The following is a 16,014-nucleotide window of genomic DNA, read 5'->3' as shown; positions in this document are numbered from 1 at the left end:
AGCCGGCTCTTGAAGGCCCCCATCATGCCCCCAATAGATGCTCACTTTGTGCAGACGTTGTCTCATGCTACTGCCATCGTGCACGGGGAGGACCGATTGATGCTCATCGTATCATGTCTTCCTTCTCCTCTGTGGTGTTCTCTGCCTGTTCTCTTGGGGCCTGTTCCTGTCTGAACCGCCCTGCGAACCATTTTGAGCGTGGGGCCTCTGGTCTCCCCCACCTCTATTGAAGTTATTCCTGAACGATCTCATCCCACTCGGCTTACTCTGCGCAGGACCAGACGTCGCCTGCCTATCCTTCCGAGTCTCTTGGTTGAAATCTGCCAGGCGCTCGGCCGCTATAATAGCCGAGCTCAAATCAGTCACTCGTTGCCGCTACAACTCATTTCTCGCCCACTGTTTCAAGCTTTCCATGAAAGTGAACAGCTTGTCCGCCTCTGACATGTCTCAGATGTTCAGCATCAGCGCTGCGAAAGCTTTCACATATTCCCGCACGGAACCTGTATGTTCAAGCTTTCGCAATGCCCTCCTGGCATTGTACTCTACATTCTCGGGGAAGAACTGCTCTCTGATCGCCTCCCGTAGAAGAGCCCACGTATCCAGCTATACTTGATGGGCCTGGATCTCCGCAAACTTGGTACGCCACCACAGCTTTGCGTCACCAGTCAAGTACATGGTTGCAGTCGCAACCTTCCTTGCCTCGTCCCGCACGTCTGCCGCAAGGAAGTACTGTTTCATGTTGAAGAGGAAGTTCTCGACCTCCTTCGCATCACGCTCACCGCTATAGGCCTTCGGTTCTGGAATTCGAGGTCTAGCACCAGGGTCGTGAGCAACCACAGGCGTGCTACCCACTGCACGCTGGAGCAAACCAATCTGAATGGACATTTGCTCCATATCACACCGCATATCGGCAATGCTGTCGCCTCCGAAGACGCCAGCCATCTCCTGAATCACGTGCCGACATTCGTCCAACTCCGAATTCAACACCGTGATCTCAAATTCTAGGGAAGAGACATTCTCCTCCAATTCCGCCAACTGGGAGTGTCCGTTCTCCGGGTTTTCAACTCTCTCACTGGATAAAGCTGTGTGTCGCGGGCTTTCCGGATCTTGCCCCGACGCCTTCACAGCAGTAGCATCGTACGCCTCGACCCCATCTCGGCACGAGGCTCTGATACCACCTCTCACGAGGCGCCTATCGCAAAGTGCACCGTGTGGCTAGTAGTCCGCTAACTACGTCCGCCATCTCCGCACACACCTCCGCTCGGCACTAACGCAGCGCGCCGAAATATATCAGAGTAGGGAGGAACAATCACAAAACCGTAAATTGCACACACGAATTCAGAAAACCAGATTGCATTGAACTGAAAAGTGCGTATACAATGATCAACGATGCTAGAGTAAGGGGTTCGCCTTGAGGGGGACTCTAACACGTCACTAAACCAAGCTTCTTGAACTCATTCCCCCCCCTTATAATTGGCTTAAAAAAGCAAATCCTATTTCCTGCACTAGACAATAGAAAAGCTGAAATTTGCACCTCAGGAGGCGTAACGTCCCCCTGAGCAATCTAAACAATAGAAAGCAAATAACAAAGCAGTAACAAAGCAGTAACAAAGCAATAAAAAGCCTACACCTAGGACTCTAAGACTGTTGGTTGTCCAGCGTCTATCGATGGAGGCTGAGTGGTCGGCCATGTAGAACGGTTGAGTGGCCAAAGTGCGTGTCAAGGGGGCCTAGTGTGCGGGCGGCCCTTGACACCCTGTCAGTATGTGAAAGAGGTATCTCCTATGGACTCGAGAGTCTAAATGTTCACATGACAATTCACCTAGTTTCTAGGGTTATGGACCGTTGCTAAACGGCCACCCATGGTGAGGGGCTATCTCAATTAAGGGTTACTCAAGAATTATTAATTTAGATTTAATTAATAATATTATTAGACACTAGCCCAAGTCTAGCCGAAGGAGAACCTAAAGAGTCACACACAAATCACCGAAAAGAAAGAAGAAATTAATTTAGAATTATTCCACAAGTAATTGGATTACTCACAAAGAGAGATCCATTGGATGGAAAAGAGCCCAAGAATAAATTAATGGCATCAATTTATATTGAATTTGTCCTTATAATTTAATAAGTTAAATCTTATTAAATAATAAGGATAATTTGGGCTTATGTATGTAATTAGATTAAATACAAGTTGGCTCAATTAAATAAATTTTTATTGAATTGAATTTAGATAAAAATTCATTGGGCTTGAATTTTTAAGAAAAAAATCGGCGAAGCCATATTGCATTAAGCCCATGGAAAATTCTAGTGAAAGTGCAATTCTAGCCATTTTGGGGATCTCTTTATTTAGAATAAAGAGAAATAAGCCTTGTAGATAATGAAATGTATCTAGAAATATTCTTAATTATCGACAAGGTATATATATATGGAACATAATTATTTTGAAAATAATTATAATCATTATTACACAACAAAAAGAATTCCCCTCCTCTTCCATGGTTCTCGGCCGCCCTCCTTCTTTTGCACTAAGGTGCAATTTTTCTTCTCTTCTTCTCTTCTATCAAAGAGAACATAGAGATCCCGACTCCGGTGTGGTGTGGACGAATTAGAGCTGCTACGATTGAGCCTCAAGTGAAGAACATTTCAAGCGACCGTGAAAAACGAAAGTATCATTTTCACCCTTATGTTTTTTTATTTCTATGGATTTTATATCAGCCCCATATTAGTTTTTATTGTAGTACATCGAACGCCCGAAAACTCCAATGGTACACCCTTTGGATTCGTTTAAATTTTGCATTTAAAATTTCGTTATTATGCGTTTTATTTGTCAATCCCGCTAGAGCTTTCCCGGGCCGTACCACAGATCCCTTCAAGTGGTATCAGAGACCTGTTCGATGTAGGGGCCGATTGTTATGTGTTAACGTGCTTTTTTACGGCTTTTGAAGCATGTTTCTATCGCTTTTCATTTATTGTTTATATGATGAAAATGGCTCGTTCATTATTTGCATCTATGGATGTTTAAAGCATGTGAAAAATTTAAAATTTTTCAGGGTTTATGCTTTATTTTGCTATTTTAGATTAAACACAAAAAAGAAAGAAAATCGCAGCATGAACTATTGTTGTTGGCGCACAAGGCTCACACGGCCAGGCCCGCGCCCAGGCAAGGGAGCCTGCGCACAGCCTGGGCCGACACGCGCACTACTAACGCAGTAGACAGGGCGGGCGCGCAGGCATCGACGTCAGCATGCACTGCAGGGCAGACAACCGATGGTGGGTTGTTTTTCGCCGTTTTTCAAAATTTTGATTTTCTTGAAATTTTCTTCATTATTAATTCTGTTGTTCTTTTTCATTTTTTGATAAAATTAAGTTTTTCCAAAAATATTAAAATTGCATAACTAATTAGATTTATTATATGCATTGGATGCACATATTTTCTATTATCTTTTAATTGTTACAAATATGTGCTTTCTTTGTATAATTTATTTTCTAATATTGGATATCATGAATTATTGTATTACATAAGATGTATACTTTGAAATGTATTAGTAGATGATGACGAAGCCCACGACCTTTTGTATGTTTATTGGTTGGAATGCTATCTTCTCTCTCCTTCTCGTTTTTAGGCTTGCAATAATAAGATTTGCTATCTCCCTCCTAATGTACTTCCCCCGATTTCTGATCGGAGTTTCTTTTTAAATATAATGAGAGTAGTATAGGAAATTTTCGTGAGGTTTTTATTTTTAAGAAAGCCTAGGGAGAAGAAGGTACATGGAGGAGGAGGCCCACGAAAAAATTACAAGGCCCATCTATATGTTGATGGGTAAAATATTTTGTAATAACATAGGACCACCTTACTGACCAAAAACTCACTACGGGCTTAGTGGGTCACATAAGTTGGGTTTCATGATCATCCATCCATACATTTCAAAGTATACATTTCATGTAATACAACAATTCATGATATCCAATATCACAAAATAAATTATACGAAGAAAATATAGGTTCGTAATTTGCAATTGACGGTAGAAAATACGTGCATCCAATGCACATAATAAATCTAATTAATTATACAACTTAAATTTTTTTAGAAAAATCAAATTTTATAAAAAATTAAAAAAATGCATAATTAATAATAAAAAAATTCAAAAAACCAAATTTTCAAAAAACTATAAAAAAGGACTCGGCCGTCGCTGAGGCCTACAGCGCACGCTGTGGCAGCCTGGAGGGAAAGAGTTGGGAGGGAAAAAGTTTGTTGGGAACTGAGCAGTTTCTTGCTGCCTTGCTGGCCTCTTCTGCTTCTCCTCAACCCCTCGCCTTCCACCCGTTCCTTTTTCTGTCGCTCAATCGCACGAATCGAAGTACAAAGCTCTCCCCACTACTCCACTCCTCCCACTTCTCTTCTGAAAATGAGGCCCCAGCGTCTGAGTTTCAGTGGAGATGGAGAAGGAGAAGACGAAGAAGATAAGCAACAAACTACTCACGAGGCAGACGAAGAAACCGATTCTGACTCAGACTCCAAAAGCGAAGAAGAGGAAAGCACAGCAGCAGTACCTCCGAAGAAGACCAAGTTGAATCCACCGCGTGAAGAAGAAGGACCCGTATCTGGAAAAGAGGAGTCGGAGTGCTCTGCCGCAAAACCTAGCGTGAAGAACACCCCTTTCTCTAAGATATTCTCCGAAGAGGATGAAATCGCTCTGCTTAAAGGCCTCGCCGTTTTCTGGGCTGACGGGAGGAACAACAAGTGGACCGAGTTTTACAACTTCATCAAGGACAATCTCCAGCATCAGTTTACCAGAACTCAGGTGTCTGAGGAGATTCGTAGGCTCAAGGGCAAGTTTGAGAACAATTTTAAAAAAGCTCGCGCCAATGGGGACTGGGTTGATTTCTTGGACGCCCATGAATCCGCTGTGTTTGATGTGTCGAAGACACTGTGGGGAGAAGATAAATGCGAAGCTGGGGATAAACATGCTGAAAAAGGAAAGGAGACACCACAAAAGGGAGACAGAAGCAGATTCCAAAAGAAGAGAAAACGGGCTGGGAAAGAGCATGATGCAGACAAAGAGATAATGAAGAACCAAAAAAAAACGGGGAAGATTGACAAAGAGGAGTTTGCTTCTGCTTACCCACTCGTGGCATTGTCTTTGAATGAAAATGGATATCCCAACTTCATCAAGGAGAAATTCCTTTTGATTGGCAGAGAGAAGTTACAGGAGCTGGAAGAGAAGTGGAGGGATGTGAAAGCTGCAGAGCTTAGCCTGGAGCTTAAAAGGATTGATTTGATTAGGAGGGACTTGCACAATCTACTCTGAAGCAAATGAAGGATTTAAGAGACTTTTTGGCTTTTGAACAGGTATAACATACTGTTGCTGTCCATCTTAGTGTTAGTTTTTAGTTGTTTCTGAATGTTGATATCAGTTATATATGCTGTTTTGTTGAGTTGATGTCTGTTTTTGTGGAAAATTAGATTTGATGGAGTCCTTTTTATGTCTTTGACAGAGTTCTTGTCTTCGAAATTTTAAAGCAGGTCTTCAGATTATTACATAAATTAGGTGCACTTGCCTGTTTGCACAATGAAGTCTTCATGTCATAACTAATAAAAGAGAATCAAGTCACAAGTTAGGAAGCAGATAAAATATTTGCCTCATAGGCAGCAGCAGCTGCACTTAGAATGCACAAATACTATGGCTAAGAATGTCATAAAGAATTCTTAACGAGTTCCCAAGGATGGAGAAAGGGCTAATGCTTCCGTCATACTAGATTATGATCCCAGGTTTACCAAACTACCTTTGGCTTATTAGTTCAGATAAGATTCCAATCTAATATTTCAGAGACAGTAAAAGGTTAAATGGTTAGACAAAAAATTTAGTTTGTTGTTGCATAAGCCACAAACATATGGCCGGTTCTCTTTTTCCCCTTGGCTAAAATCATTAAGGGTGTATTTGGACAGAGAGATTTGGATTTGATGTAAGGATTTGGAGAATGGATTTCATGACAATATTATTAGGATGCAAATGCAATCTAATAGATAAGATCTATGGATACCAAGTTTAAACAAGCAGGTTACAAGCAAAACACAGGAGAAGTACACTAAGATGTTTGCATTCATATTCCTTTCACTAATTATGTTTTTATACAATGCATTGTCTCACATTCTAATCATGAAATTTGGCATTGGAAGTCTCTAGTCTTGAATGATTACTCTTGCGGTAATTTCATGGCCCCAACATCCTTACTATAAATCCCATCTTGCTGCTGCTGGTGGCCCAAAGAGAAAATGAAGAAAAATAGTGTAAGTAAATAAGAAAAATAAAGAGAAGGGCAGGGGAACAAGAAGTTAAAGAATGAAACAGTTACATCCCAGAAACATATTTTTAGAGAATCAGATGCATTAGCCAACCAACTGTTCTAACGAAAAAGTGAAACAGAAAGACAGAGTACAAATCAGAGAATATGTTCTTCGGAGAAGCCGTATTTGACTTAGGAAAAAGGCACTATTAGATGAACAAAAAAAACTAGTGCGAATTTTTTCTATTTTCTGATACGTAGACAAATAGATATTTCGAGACATTGTTGTCCATTATTACATCAAGTTTTTGATTCCTTTTGAATGTCTAATTAGCCAATTAAGAACTGAACTTGGGTATGACTGCTTTACAAGCATGCAAAATCCAGCTTGGATTAATGAAAATTTGGTGATCCCAAAGCTCAGCTAAATCTTTTTATAAATGACCTATGCTATCCAAATAATCCACTCTTTAAAATGGATGAACCGGTTCTGACATAATGGAGATTTCTTATAATAGCTATATTTTACTATGTTGTATTGAAAAAGGAATACTTAATTAATGTTTGATCGAGAAATTGAAGAAATAAGCTCCATGAGTTTAAGACTTAAAAAACGCTAACTTTAACCATAGCTAGCGAATAGAGATTTCCTTTGTAGTCTCAGTAGTTTTTAGCTGTTAGATGGCAACGTATCCTTCCATAAAAGGATCTATGGGAATTTGACATCAATTTGTTGTTTCAATTAATGTTTCAATTTGGTGTTTTCATAACGTCAATTCTAAATCACCTAGTGGTCCTACACATGCACCACCACCTATGCTTGGCCATCCTCAGGTTTTGTATCTAATAACAAGTAAGCATTTTTCAAGTGGTTATGTATCATATGCAATTTCTATTTTGTATCTAACCCTTTAGCATTTACATGTTCTTTTTGTGCCTTATTCAAGTCGACCAACCATTATGAAGGATGGTAAACAATGTCACATTGTCAAACTTGAACACTGCAATGCAATCTGAACAACTCAAGGATAAGGGGAAGAGAAAGAAGTAGACAAAACAGGGCACTTGTTTTTGTGTAGGATGTGAATTTTTATCATGACTAGCCAACATGAATATGTTGCCTTTTTGTAAAGCGAGAAAGATACTTGTTTGATGATTTGTTTTGCCACATTACAAATGTTGTGGATTTTTTGTACATGATGTGCTCTGTTTGGACAGATGACAAATTAAGAAACGTGTGAATGTTAACAACTTTTGTATAAATTATAATTCTAAATATCAATTAAGTTGGCACTTTTGACTGAATTGCAACTCTTTTTTGCTTCTTTTTTTGTTTCTGTCAGAAATAAAGAGAATAAATGGGTGAAAAATTGCAATTTTGGTCCCATTAGATAGATACTGTTGTAATTTTGGTCCCACACATTACGGGCTCAGCAATTTTGATCCCCCAGAAAGAAAAACTTTTGCACTTTTAGTCTTAACCCTGTTTAAACTGTTATGTGAGGGATGAAAACCCACTTTTGAAAGGTCAAAGGTGGTTTTTCATGGTTTGAAACTCACTAGACTTCTTGAAGGGAATTATGTCACAATTTGAATGCATCTCAAGATAAAATGACAAGTTTTTCCACTAAATTTTGCAAAAAGATAAGCTGCCCAGTTATGAAAGATAAAAAAAATGTCTCTGCAATAAAATAAGCTGCACACTTGTGATAAATAAAAAAAATAAGGGTAAATTACATCAATAGTCCCTTAAGTTAGATATAATTACAAATACATTTCTATTAAATCAAAAATTATATTTACTCTCCTTGAGGTTTGTCCCATCTAACATTTAACTCCATCGATAGGTTTTCGGTGAATTTATCACATATTATACCCATAATATCCCTAATAAAATGTTTGACTATTATTTGACCAATTTTGAGACAAAAATGCCCTTTGGACCAAATTGTAATATTTTAAAATATTAAGGGAGTTAAATGTTATGATCTCACATATTTTTTACTTAAATGTAATATTTTATTTTTTCTTTGCTAACCTAGCTGTTTTTTGTCCATTGCAGGGATAATCTTATATTAGGGTGAAGTAAATCCACAGCTTCTGAGATTTAGTATAATTAAAAATACATCCTTGTTAGGTAGGAAATTATATTATCATCCTTGAGGTTTGTAAAACATTAAAATGCTTGCAAAGAAAATCTGCAATACAAAGACACCCTTCATTTATCTGGCAAAAAAATAAATAAATTTTTAAAAAAGACTAAAAATTCCTTCAACAAAACTTCATTACACTAGAAAAAAAAAAAAGGCGGAATTTGGGGCGGGTTTAGGAACAATTTTTTTGTTTTTTCTTTTGTATCTGGAATGGTTTTCAAGATACCAAACTAATTGGGAGCGGTTTTTGGAACAATTTTGGGACGGTTGGACATCCATCCTTATAAATGGTGTTACAAATACTTAGGAATAGTTCATGCAAGACCATTCCTATTTGGGACGGGCTCCGTAACATTATATGAAAAATCGTTCCTAGTATTAAATTTATCAAAAAAATTATTTTTTTAATTGGAACGGTTTTGATGAAATTTGGAACAGTTACTTTATTTCTGTTGGGTTACTTTTGCAATGATTTTTGGAATCCTCGTGCTTGAATTTTAAAACTGTTTTTTTTTTGTATTGGTGATAAATATAGGAACGATCTTTGAATGATTTTTTTGTCGATCTTTGCAATAGTTTTAGGCACGGGTATATTTTTGTTTGGAACAGTCTTCTGTAACGGTTTTAGGAACGATCAGTTTTATTTAGGAGCACGTATATAAAATTATTTTAATATTGGTATTAGGAATAGTCTGTCTTAGTTTGGAATACATACTTAAAACTGAAGTAGCAATGGTATTAAGAATGGTCAACCACTATTTAGGAACACTTGTTTGAAATTGTTATAGCAATGGTATTTGGAATAGTCAATGCAGGTAGGAACACGTGTTTAGAACTGTTTTAGTAATGGTATTTGGAACGGTCATTTACTTAGATTTGTAATATTTTCTTACTATTACTAAAGTCATTTCAATTTTTTTAATTTATTTATATTTTATAATTTATTCATATATTTAATAAAAATTTTAATAAAATAAATAAATTTATATTTTAATAAAATTTAAATATATAATTAAATTAATTTAATACATTTTTAACTAATTATATTTATGAATTTAATTAATTTAATAATTATGAAATAATGGAATGTAATAAACATTATGAAACATGAACAATCAAGGAAAAATATTTTATTAATATGAAAAATTACCTAATTACGTAGTTAGTGACATCCATAGCGTCCTAGTTTGAGGCCGGGGGTTGTGTCGGAAGCAGTGCTGCGGTCGAGGAGGAGGCCCGCATCTCCCTCATCATTGCCATCATCATCTCGAAACGGCCGATGCAGTCCTTCATAGCCGGGTTTGGCGGTGGTGGTGGCAATGGCGGTGTCGGCAGGGGTGGCGATGGTGATGTGAAGGTCCGGCTGTAGACGTGGGCCTCAAAACCAAGGCCAAATACTTGGCCCTTGTTCTTGCCCCGACTGTAGCCAGCCACATCTGCTGCTCTGTCACTGCCACCAAAGCCTCCAATTCGGCCGGGGCATCATGGTCCTCAACCGTGGCCTGAGGATGACGATCTTCCATCAACTTTTGAAAAGTCTCCAGCAAAACAAACAAAATTATTAGTTCTTTAACCAAAAATTATTTTTTTTAAAGAATAAAATTAATAATCTACTTGCCACCACCTCCGCTTCCCTCGGCCTGCTGTAGCTGTCATCCTCCTTTTTTTTCCTTATAGGACCTTTCAAATAACTGTATCTACTTGGGCGGCCGATCGAACTCTGCCTTCTGTAGAAGAAAAAATAGTTAGCATCTTATTTATAAAATAATATTATTTACTTATCAACGTCCCCTCCCTCGGTACACAATCGAGGACGCCGTAGGGTTCGTCGTCCGATTCACCTTATTCTTCGTGGACTCCTACTGGAAGTCCTTGTTGGCCCAGTACGCCTGGAGCTGGAGCCAGACCTCGTTGGCCAATTAGAGTGGCTTGACCAGGCTGGACCTGGCGACGGAAAATGTATTTCGGATTACATTTCGGCCCATGTGTGTAAGACTTGGAATATGGACTCGTTATCACAGTCTCACTAGTAGGTCATCTACAATAATAAAATTAAACAAAACATTAGTAAACTTTATTAAACAATTTAGATTATTAGATAATACCAAATCAAATTTAAATTTGATTACCTTCATACTCTCGAATCAGAAATTTTAGTGCTCTAGCAGCACCTACCTCAGATATGGCTATGGGTGGAGAAAGTGTCCCCAAATGACTGCATTGATGTGCTCGTGGAAGTGGTAGTCAGACGTGAAAGGACATGTTAATTAGATATTTTCAAGATAAAATAATACTAAAAGAATTTGATAAATAAATTTACCTCGCGTCATCGAGGCTGATGTATTAGCGCGCTGATGGGGGGGGGTCTGCTGGTGGTGGTGGTGGTGGAGCAGCCACTGGTGTGGCAGACTATTGTATTGTGTCATCAGCTACCGGTGCAGATTGCTGTATTGTCCAACATCATCTGAAGTCTGAGAGGCTGAGGACGGTGTGGTCGTGTCAGGTGGTGGGGGTGGTCGAAGGACTGCTTCCCTAACCTAAGCATCTGATGGTGCTACTGGAAATGGCGGGCCACGACCGCGGCCACTACCACGACCATGTCCTCGACCACGTGGCACCGAGGCGTACCACTAGACATGATCTAAACAAATTATTGAGAAGTATTAGTCTAAATTTTTGCGATTATTGATATTAATATGTAAATAAAAAATAATATACTAATTGTTACACATCGAAAATACTATCATGAAGTTATGATTATTGTACTCATTAATTATTTAAAAACGTAATTCTCTTGTGCACATATACAAACGGCCAAGCATTACTTTAAGCTTGTTTAGTCTATCACATGGACTTTTCATTATAGTACAACTTAAGTTTATCTATTTTTTTCTCTAGCAACATTGTCTTTAGTTGACAGATGAAGATGGATAAACCTAACTAGTTCTACAAGCAAAATTCACTTGATGAGCTAAACAAGCTTAAAGGCATGCATGATGTGTTTGTACGAGTGTTACAAAGGAATTAAATATTTTTAAATAATTATTAATTATTGAAAATATTGTCCTCAATTTGTTCTAGTTCTAATGATTCTATTATTGTATTTTAATTTGAAATATTACCTTAATGTTGTTATTGTTGACATTATTTTATAAATAATATTATTATTGGGATTATTGCTTAATTTTGTTATTATTGACATTATTATATAAAAATATTATTATTGGTAATATTTTCTAATTTTGTGATTATTGACATTGTTAAGTAAATAATGTTAATATTGGGAATATTAAATATTAGCTTAATTTTTGTGATTATTGACATTGTTATGTAAATAATATTATTATTGCGAATATTGGTCTAATTTTTGTGATTATTGACATTATTATGTAAAGTTTTTATTATTGGGAATATTTTCTAATTTTGTGATTATTGACATTGTTAGGTAAATAATGTTAATATTGGGAATATTAGCCTAATTTTTGTGATTATTGACATTGTTAGGTAAATAATGTTAATATTGCGAATATTGGTTTAATTTTTGGGATTATTGATATTATTATGTAAAAATATTATTATTGAGAATATTGGTCTATTTTTTGTGATTATTTATATTCTTGTTTAAATAATGTTATTATTGGGATTTGTATATTGGTCTATTTTTGTGATTATTTACATTATGATATAAAAATGTTATAATTGGGAATAATGGTCTAATTTTTGTGATTATTTTTACATTATTATTTAAATAATGTTATTATTGAGATTATATATTGGTCAAATTTTGTGATTATTTATATTATGATGTAAAAATTATGTTACCTTTGGGCTAATGTCATGTAAAAAATAATATTACATCAATTAGATAATTATATAATAAATTGCACATCTCTACAACAAGTTTCACAAAAAAATTTTGCAATATGATACAATACACACAAGAATTGCATAAATTTACATAATAATTTCATAAATTACACAACTATACAATTAATTTTGAAACATTACACAAATTACACAAGACTTACAGAAAAATATTATAATTTCAGAAAAAATAGATTATAATTCATTTCAATGTGATATGTATTTCTATAATTGCAGAAATTACATAAAAGTAATTTTTTTACAAAACTTTTTCAAAAATCACCAAATTTTTTTTAAAAAATAGAAAATCATGAAAATTGTAAAAATTACAGAAAAAATTGTTAAATTTAAAAAAAAAATTAAATATTTTTAAAATTACCAAAAATTATTACAATTTTTAATAATTATAGAAAATTATTAAAATTACAAAAAGTTGTGATATTTTTAAAATTTCAGAAACGTATTAAAATTTAAAAAAATTACATAAAATTATTAGAAATATTAATAGAAATTATAGAAAATTTTTGAAAATCTCAAATAATTAAGAAAAATTTTTGAATTCTTTTTAAAAATTATAGAAGGAAAATAAAATTTTGCTAAGTGTTGTATATGTATTGACTTTTGGAACGGGCTCTTGAACGAGCATTTTTTGAAAAATCATTCCAAATAACCAAAACAACGTCGTTTCAGTTGACGAGCATTGGTCAAGTGTTCTTGGTTCATTTAGGAACGGTTGGTCGATGTGTTCCTACGATCGTTCCTAGAAAGAAAAACGATGTCGTTTAGTCCAAACATGATGTTGTTTTAGAGCATTTTTAACAAAATCGTTCCTATTTTTAAAAAAATCGTTCTTAATTTTGTGCCAAAACTATTTTCCCTAAAAAGTTAGAAAAATAAAAAATATAAGAAAAACCATCCCAAACAAGTTAATGATCATAAAAAGTAGACCATAAATTAATTAAGGCCATTAAAAACATGTAATGCTTTGAATTAAATTGATACATATTCAGAAGATCAAGTACATTTGTATATATAAGATTGTTAGTCTTACATAGATGTAAGTAGCATCTTATACTATTATATTGGATCGCCTAACCAGATCATTAAAATTCTTATAAGACCATTGGATATTATTAAATCGACAAAATACTACATTCAATGAAGTTTTGGACATTTTAGTTATACGGCTACTGAGGTATCGTATTTTATACACAACCATCAAGGTCAAAAGCAATGCAACTGTCCATGAGAACATGTGATTTTAGATCTGACCACTAGATATATTCACACATAAAAAGTATTGTTATACGTTTAAATTTGGAATTAATCAGGGTCTCGGAATTTGAGATATCATAATTGAAAAGTGAATGAGGAATCTATGGACATATTCAGGAACGGTATTGGAACCATTTTTTCTAAGATCATTTTAGGAATGGACATTTCATACATTTAGGCAAGATTTTATTTAAATTCAACTTAGGAACGGTCAATTATTTAAAAATCGTTCCTAAGTTTGATTTTTCCTCCACTTTTCATTTGGTGCAAAATTAAATTTTTTGGAACTGATTTTGGAACGGTTAAAATAAATTGACCGTTCCTATATTTTGATTTTTTCTCCTTTTTTATTTAGGATATTGTAATGTATTTAGGAACATATTTATTAAAGTTTGTTCAAAGTTGGAACGATATTTGGAATGGTACATTGAATTTTGGACCGTTCCTAAATAGAAAAATATTATTTTTTATTCTTAAAAACAATTTTTTATTTTGTAAATTGTCCACAAAATTAGCTGGTCAACTATTTTTACAAATTACTATCGGTAATTTTCTAATATTTGTAATTTTTTATCGATAAAATACAATGATGACCTACAATCTATGCGGTTGGGCCTAAAATACACAATATTTTTTAAAAAACGTTGAACCGTCAATCATAATTATTGTCTTCTTCAATCTTATAATCCTCGTCAAATAGAGAGAAAATAAGAAGAATGGAAGAAGATAGTGAGATTAAATGGAAAGAGAGGAACACATGTAGGAAACATTGAAATGGTCTTTGAAATGGCTACTGGAACACATATTTAGCTGTTAAAAAAATAGCTATTAATTTAGATTTTGCAACTGTCACTGGGACGGTTTAGGATTTTTTTTACCATTGAATTATAGTGGTTGTATTTCATCTGGAACAGTCTCAGTAATACAAAAAAAAAATAGTTCCAATTTGCAGGGGGTTTTTGAAACACATTATTGCTTAAGTAAAACTCATAACTTGAAACGGTTTTTTCGCATAATTAATTAAGTGTGTACTAAAACTATTCTAAATTGTATCTTATTTTGAAATACATTTTCTAACTGTTATCTTTTGGATCTATTTTCACACATATAGGAACGGCTGTTGCGAGACCGTCCCTAATTCTAATATTGTGTTCTAAACACAGTTCCAACCATTAACCGTTACTATGTTGGAATGGTCTTTAGAACGGATCTTGTAACTGTTTTCTTGGAACACATTTTGGAACGGTTTGGCTGTTCCAAAATTATAACCTAAAAAATATGGATCATGACGTCATCTATTAATATCCGTTCTTTATGTGTTCCAAAGCTCGTTCCATATTGGAACGATTTGCTTGTCCGTGCCAAATTCGTCTTTTTTTTATAGTATTAGGAGGGTAAATGTAATAACCTATCTAACAAGGATGTATTTATAATTATACTAAACTTCAAGGCTGTGAATGTAATTCACCTAATATATAATATAATCCCCGATATTTAATGGACAAAAGTGGCTATTTTAGCAAAAAACTTAAAATAGTGTATTTAAGTACAAACTATGTGACATCATAATATTTAACCCCCTCAATATTTTAAAATATTACAATTAGGTCCAAAGGGCATTTTCGTCTGAAAAGTTGGTCAAATCATAGTCAATTTTTTTATCAGGGTATTTTGAGAATAACATGTGATAATTTCACCAGAACCCTACAGGTGGAGTTAAATGGAAGACGGAACAAAGCTCAAGGAGGGTAAATGTAATTTTTCATCTAACATGAATGTATTTGTAATTATGTCAAATTTTAGAGGATGTTGATGTAATTTATCAAAAAACTATTATTATGAATGAATTGTTAAATTATGAGATTGCAAAATTAAAGTGACCTCAAAAAATAAAAAAAATAAAAGCACTGCAAAATTAAAAACAAAAAAATGACCTAACTGCATTGAAGCCAAAATTTACTGTTTGCAATAGCTATACGCAAATATGCAATTTACATCTCAAAAGAACTGTCAATGTTTGCAATTGCCAAAAACATTGAAGATTTTCCAAAAAACTAATTACAGAACCAAATTCAAGTAAATACACTTTGTTTCACTGTCACAACTATTTTTCCCCCATCTTGGGAATGAGCCAAAACACACTCGATATTTGCCTACTTTATTTTACACCTTATTTGTGTGAATTTTTTATTTTGAGTTTTCTATATATAATATATATACACACATATATCTATAAATATAATTAAAAGAGATATGATTTGAAAATAAATGGTGATTTTTATTTTTTTAAAAATAGAACATTTATATATATACATCTATATATATAAATATATATAAAAGTGACATGGTTTGATAGTAAACAACGAGTTTTGTCTCTTAAAACACAACATCAAACATACAACACTTATTTAAATTATATCTAAAAACAAATCCAAAC

The 16,014-nt window shown here is 34.6% G+C and overlaps 1 protein-coding gene across 1 annotated transcript; it reads left to right on the top strand.

The window, feature by feature from the left end:
- The first annotated feature begins 4,195 nt into the window (after window positions 1–4,195).
- On the top strand, window positions 4,196–7,480 carry LOC148788438 (STOREKEEPER protein-like). The gene is made up of 2 exons (XM_088879467.1): window positions 4,196–5,350; window positions 7,233–7,480. Exon 1 carries the CDS (start codon window positions 4,407–4,409, stop codon window positions 5,307–5,309), a length of 903 nt encoding a protein of 300 aa, XP_088735593.1. The 5' UTR covers window positions 4,196–4,406; the 3' UTR covers window positions 5,310–5,350; window positions 7,233–7,480.
- The last annotated feature ends 8,534 nt before the right edge of the window (window positions 7,481–16,014 follow it).

This window comes from Sesamum indicum, linkage group LG4, assembly GCF_026168435.1.
Source record: "Sesamum indicum cultivar Baizhima isolate 11 linkage group LG4, ASM2616843v1, whole genome shotgun sequence".
Classification (NCBI taxonomy): domain Eukaryota; kingdom Viridiplantae; phylum Streptophyta; class Magnoliopsida; order Lamiales; family Pedaliaceae; genus Sesamum; species Sesamum indicum.
Note: the sequence above shows the minus strand (reverse complement) of the source record. Positions and strands in the feature narration are given on the sequence as shown.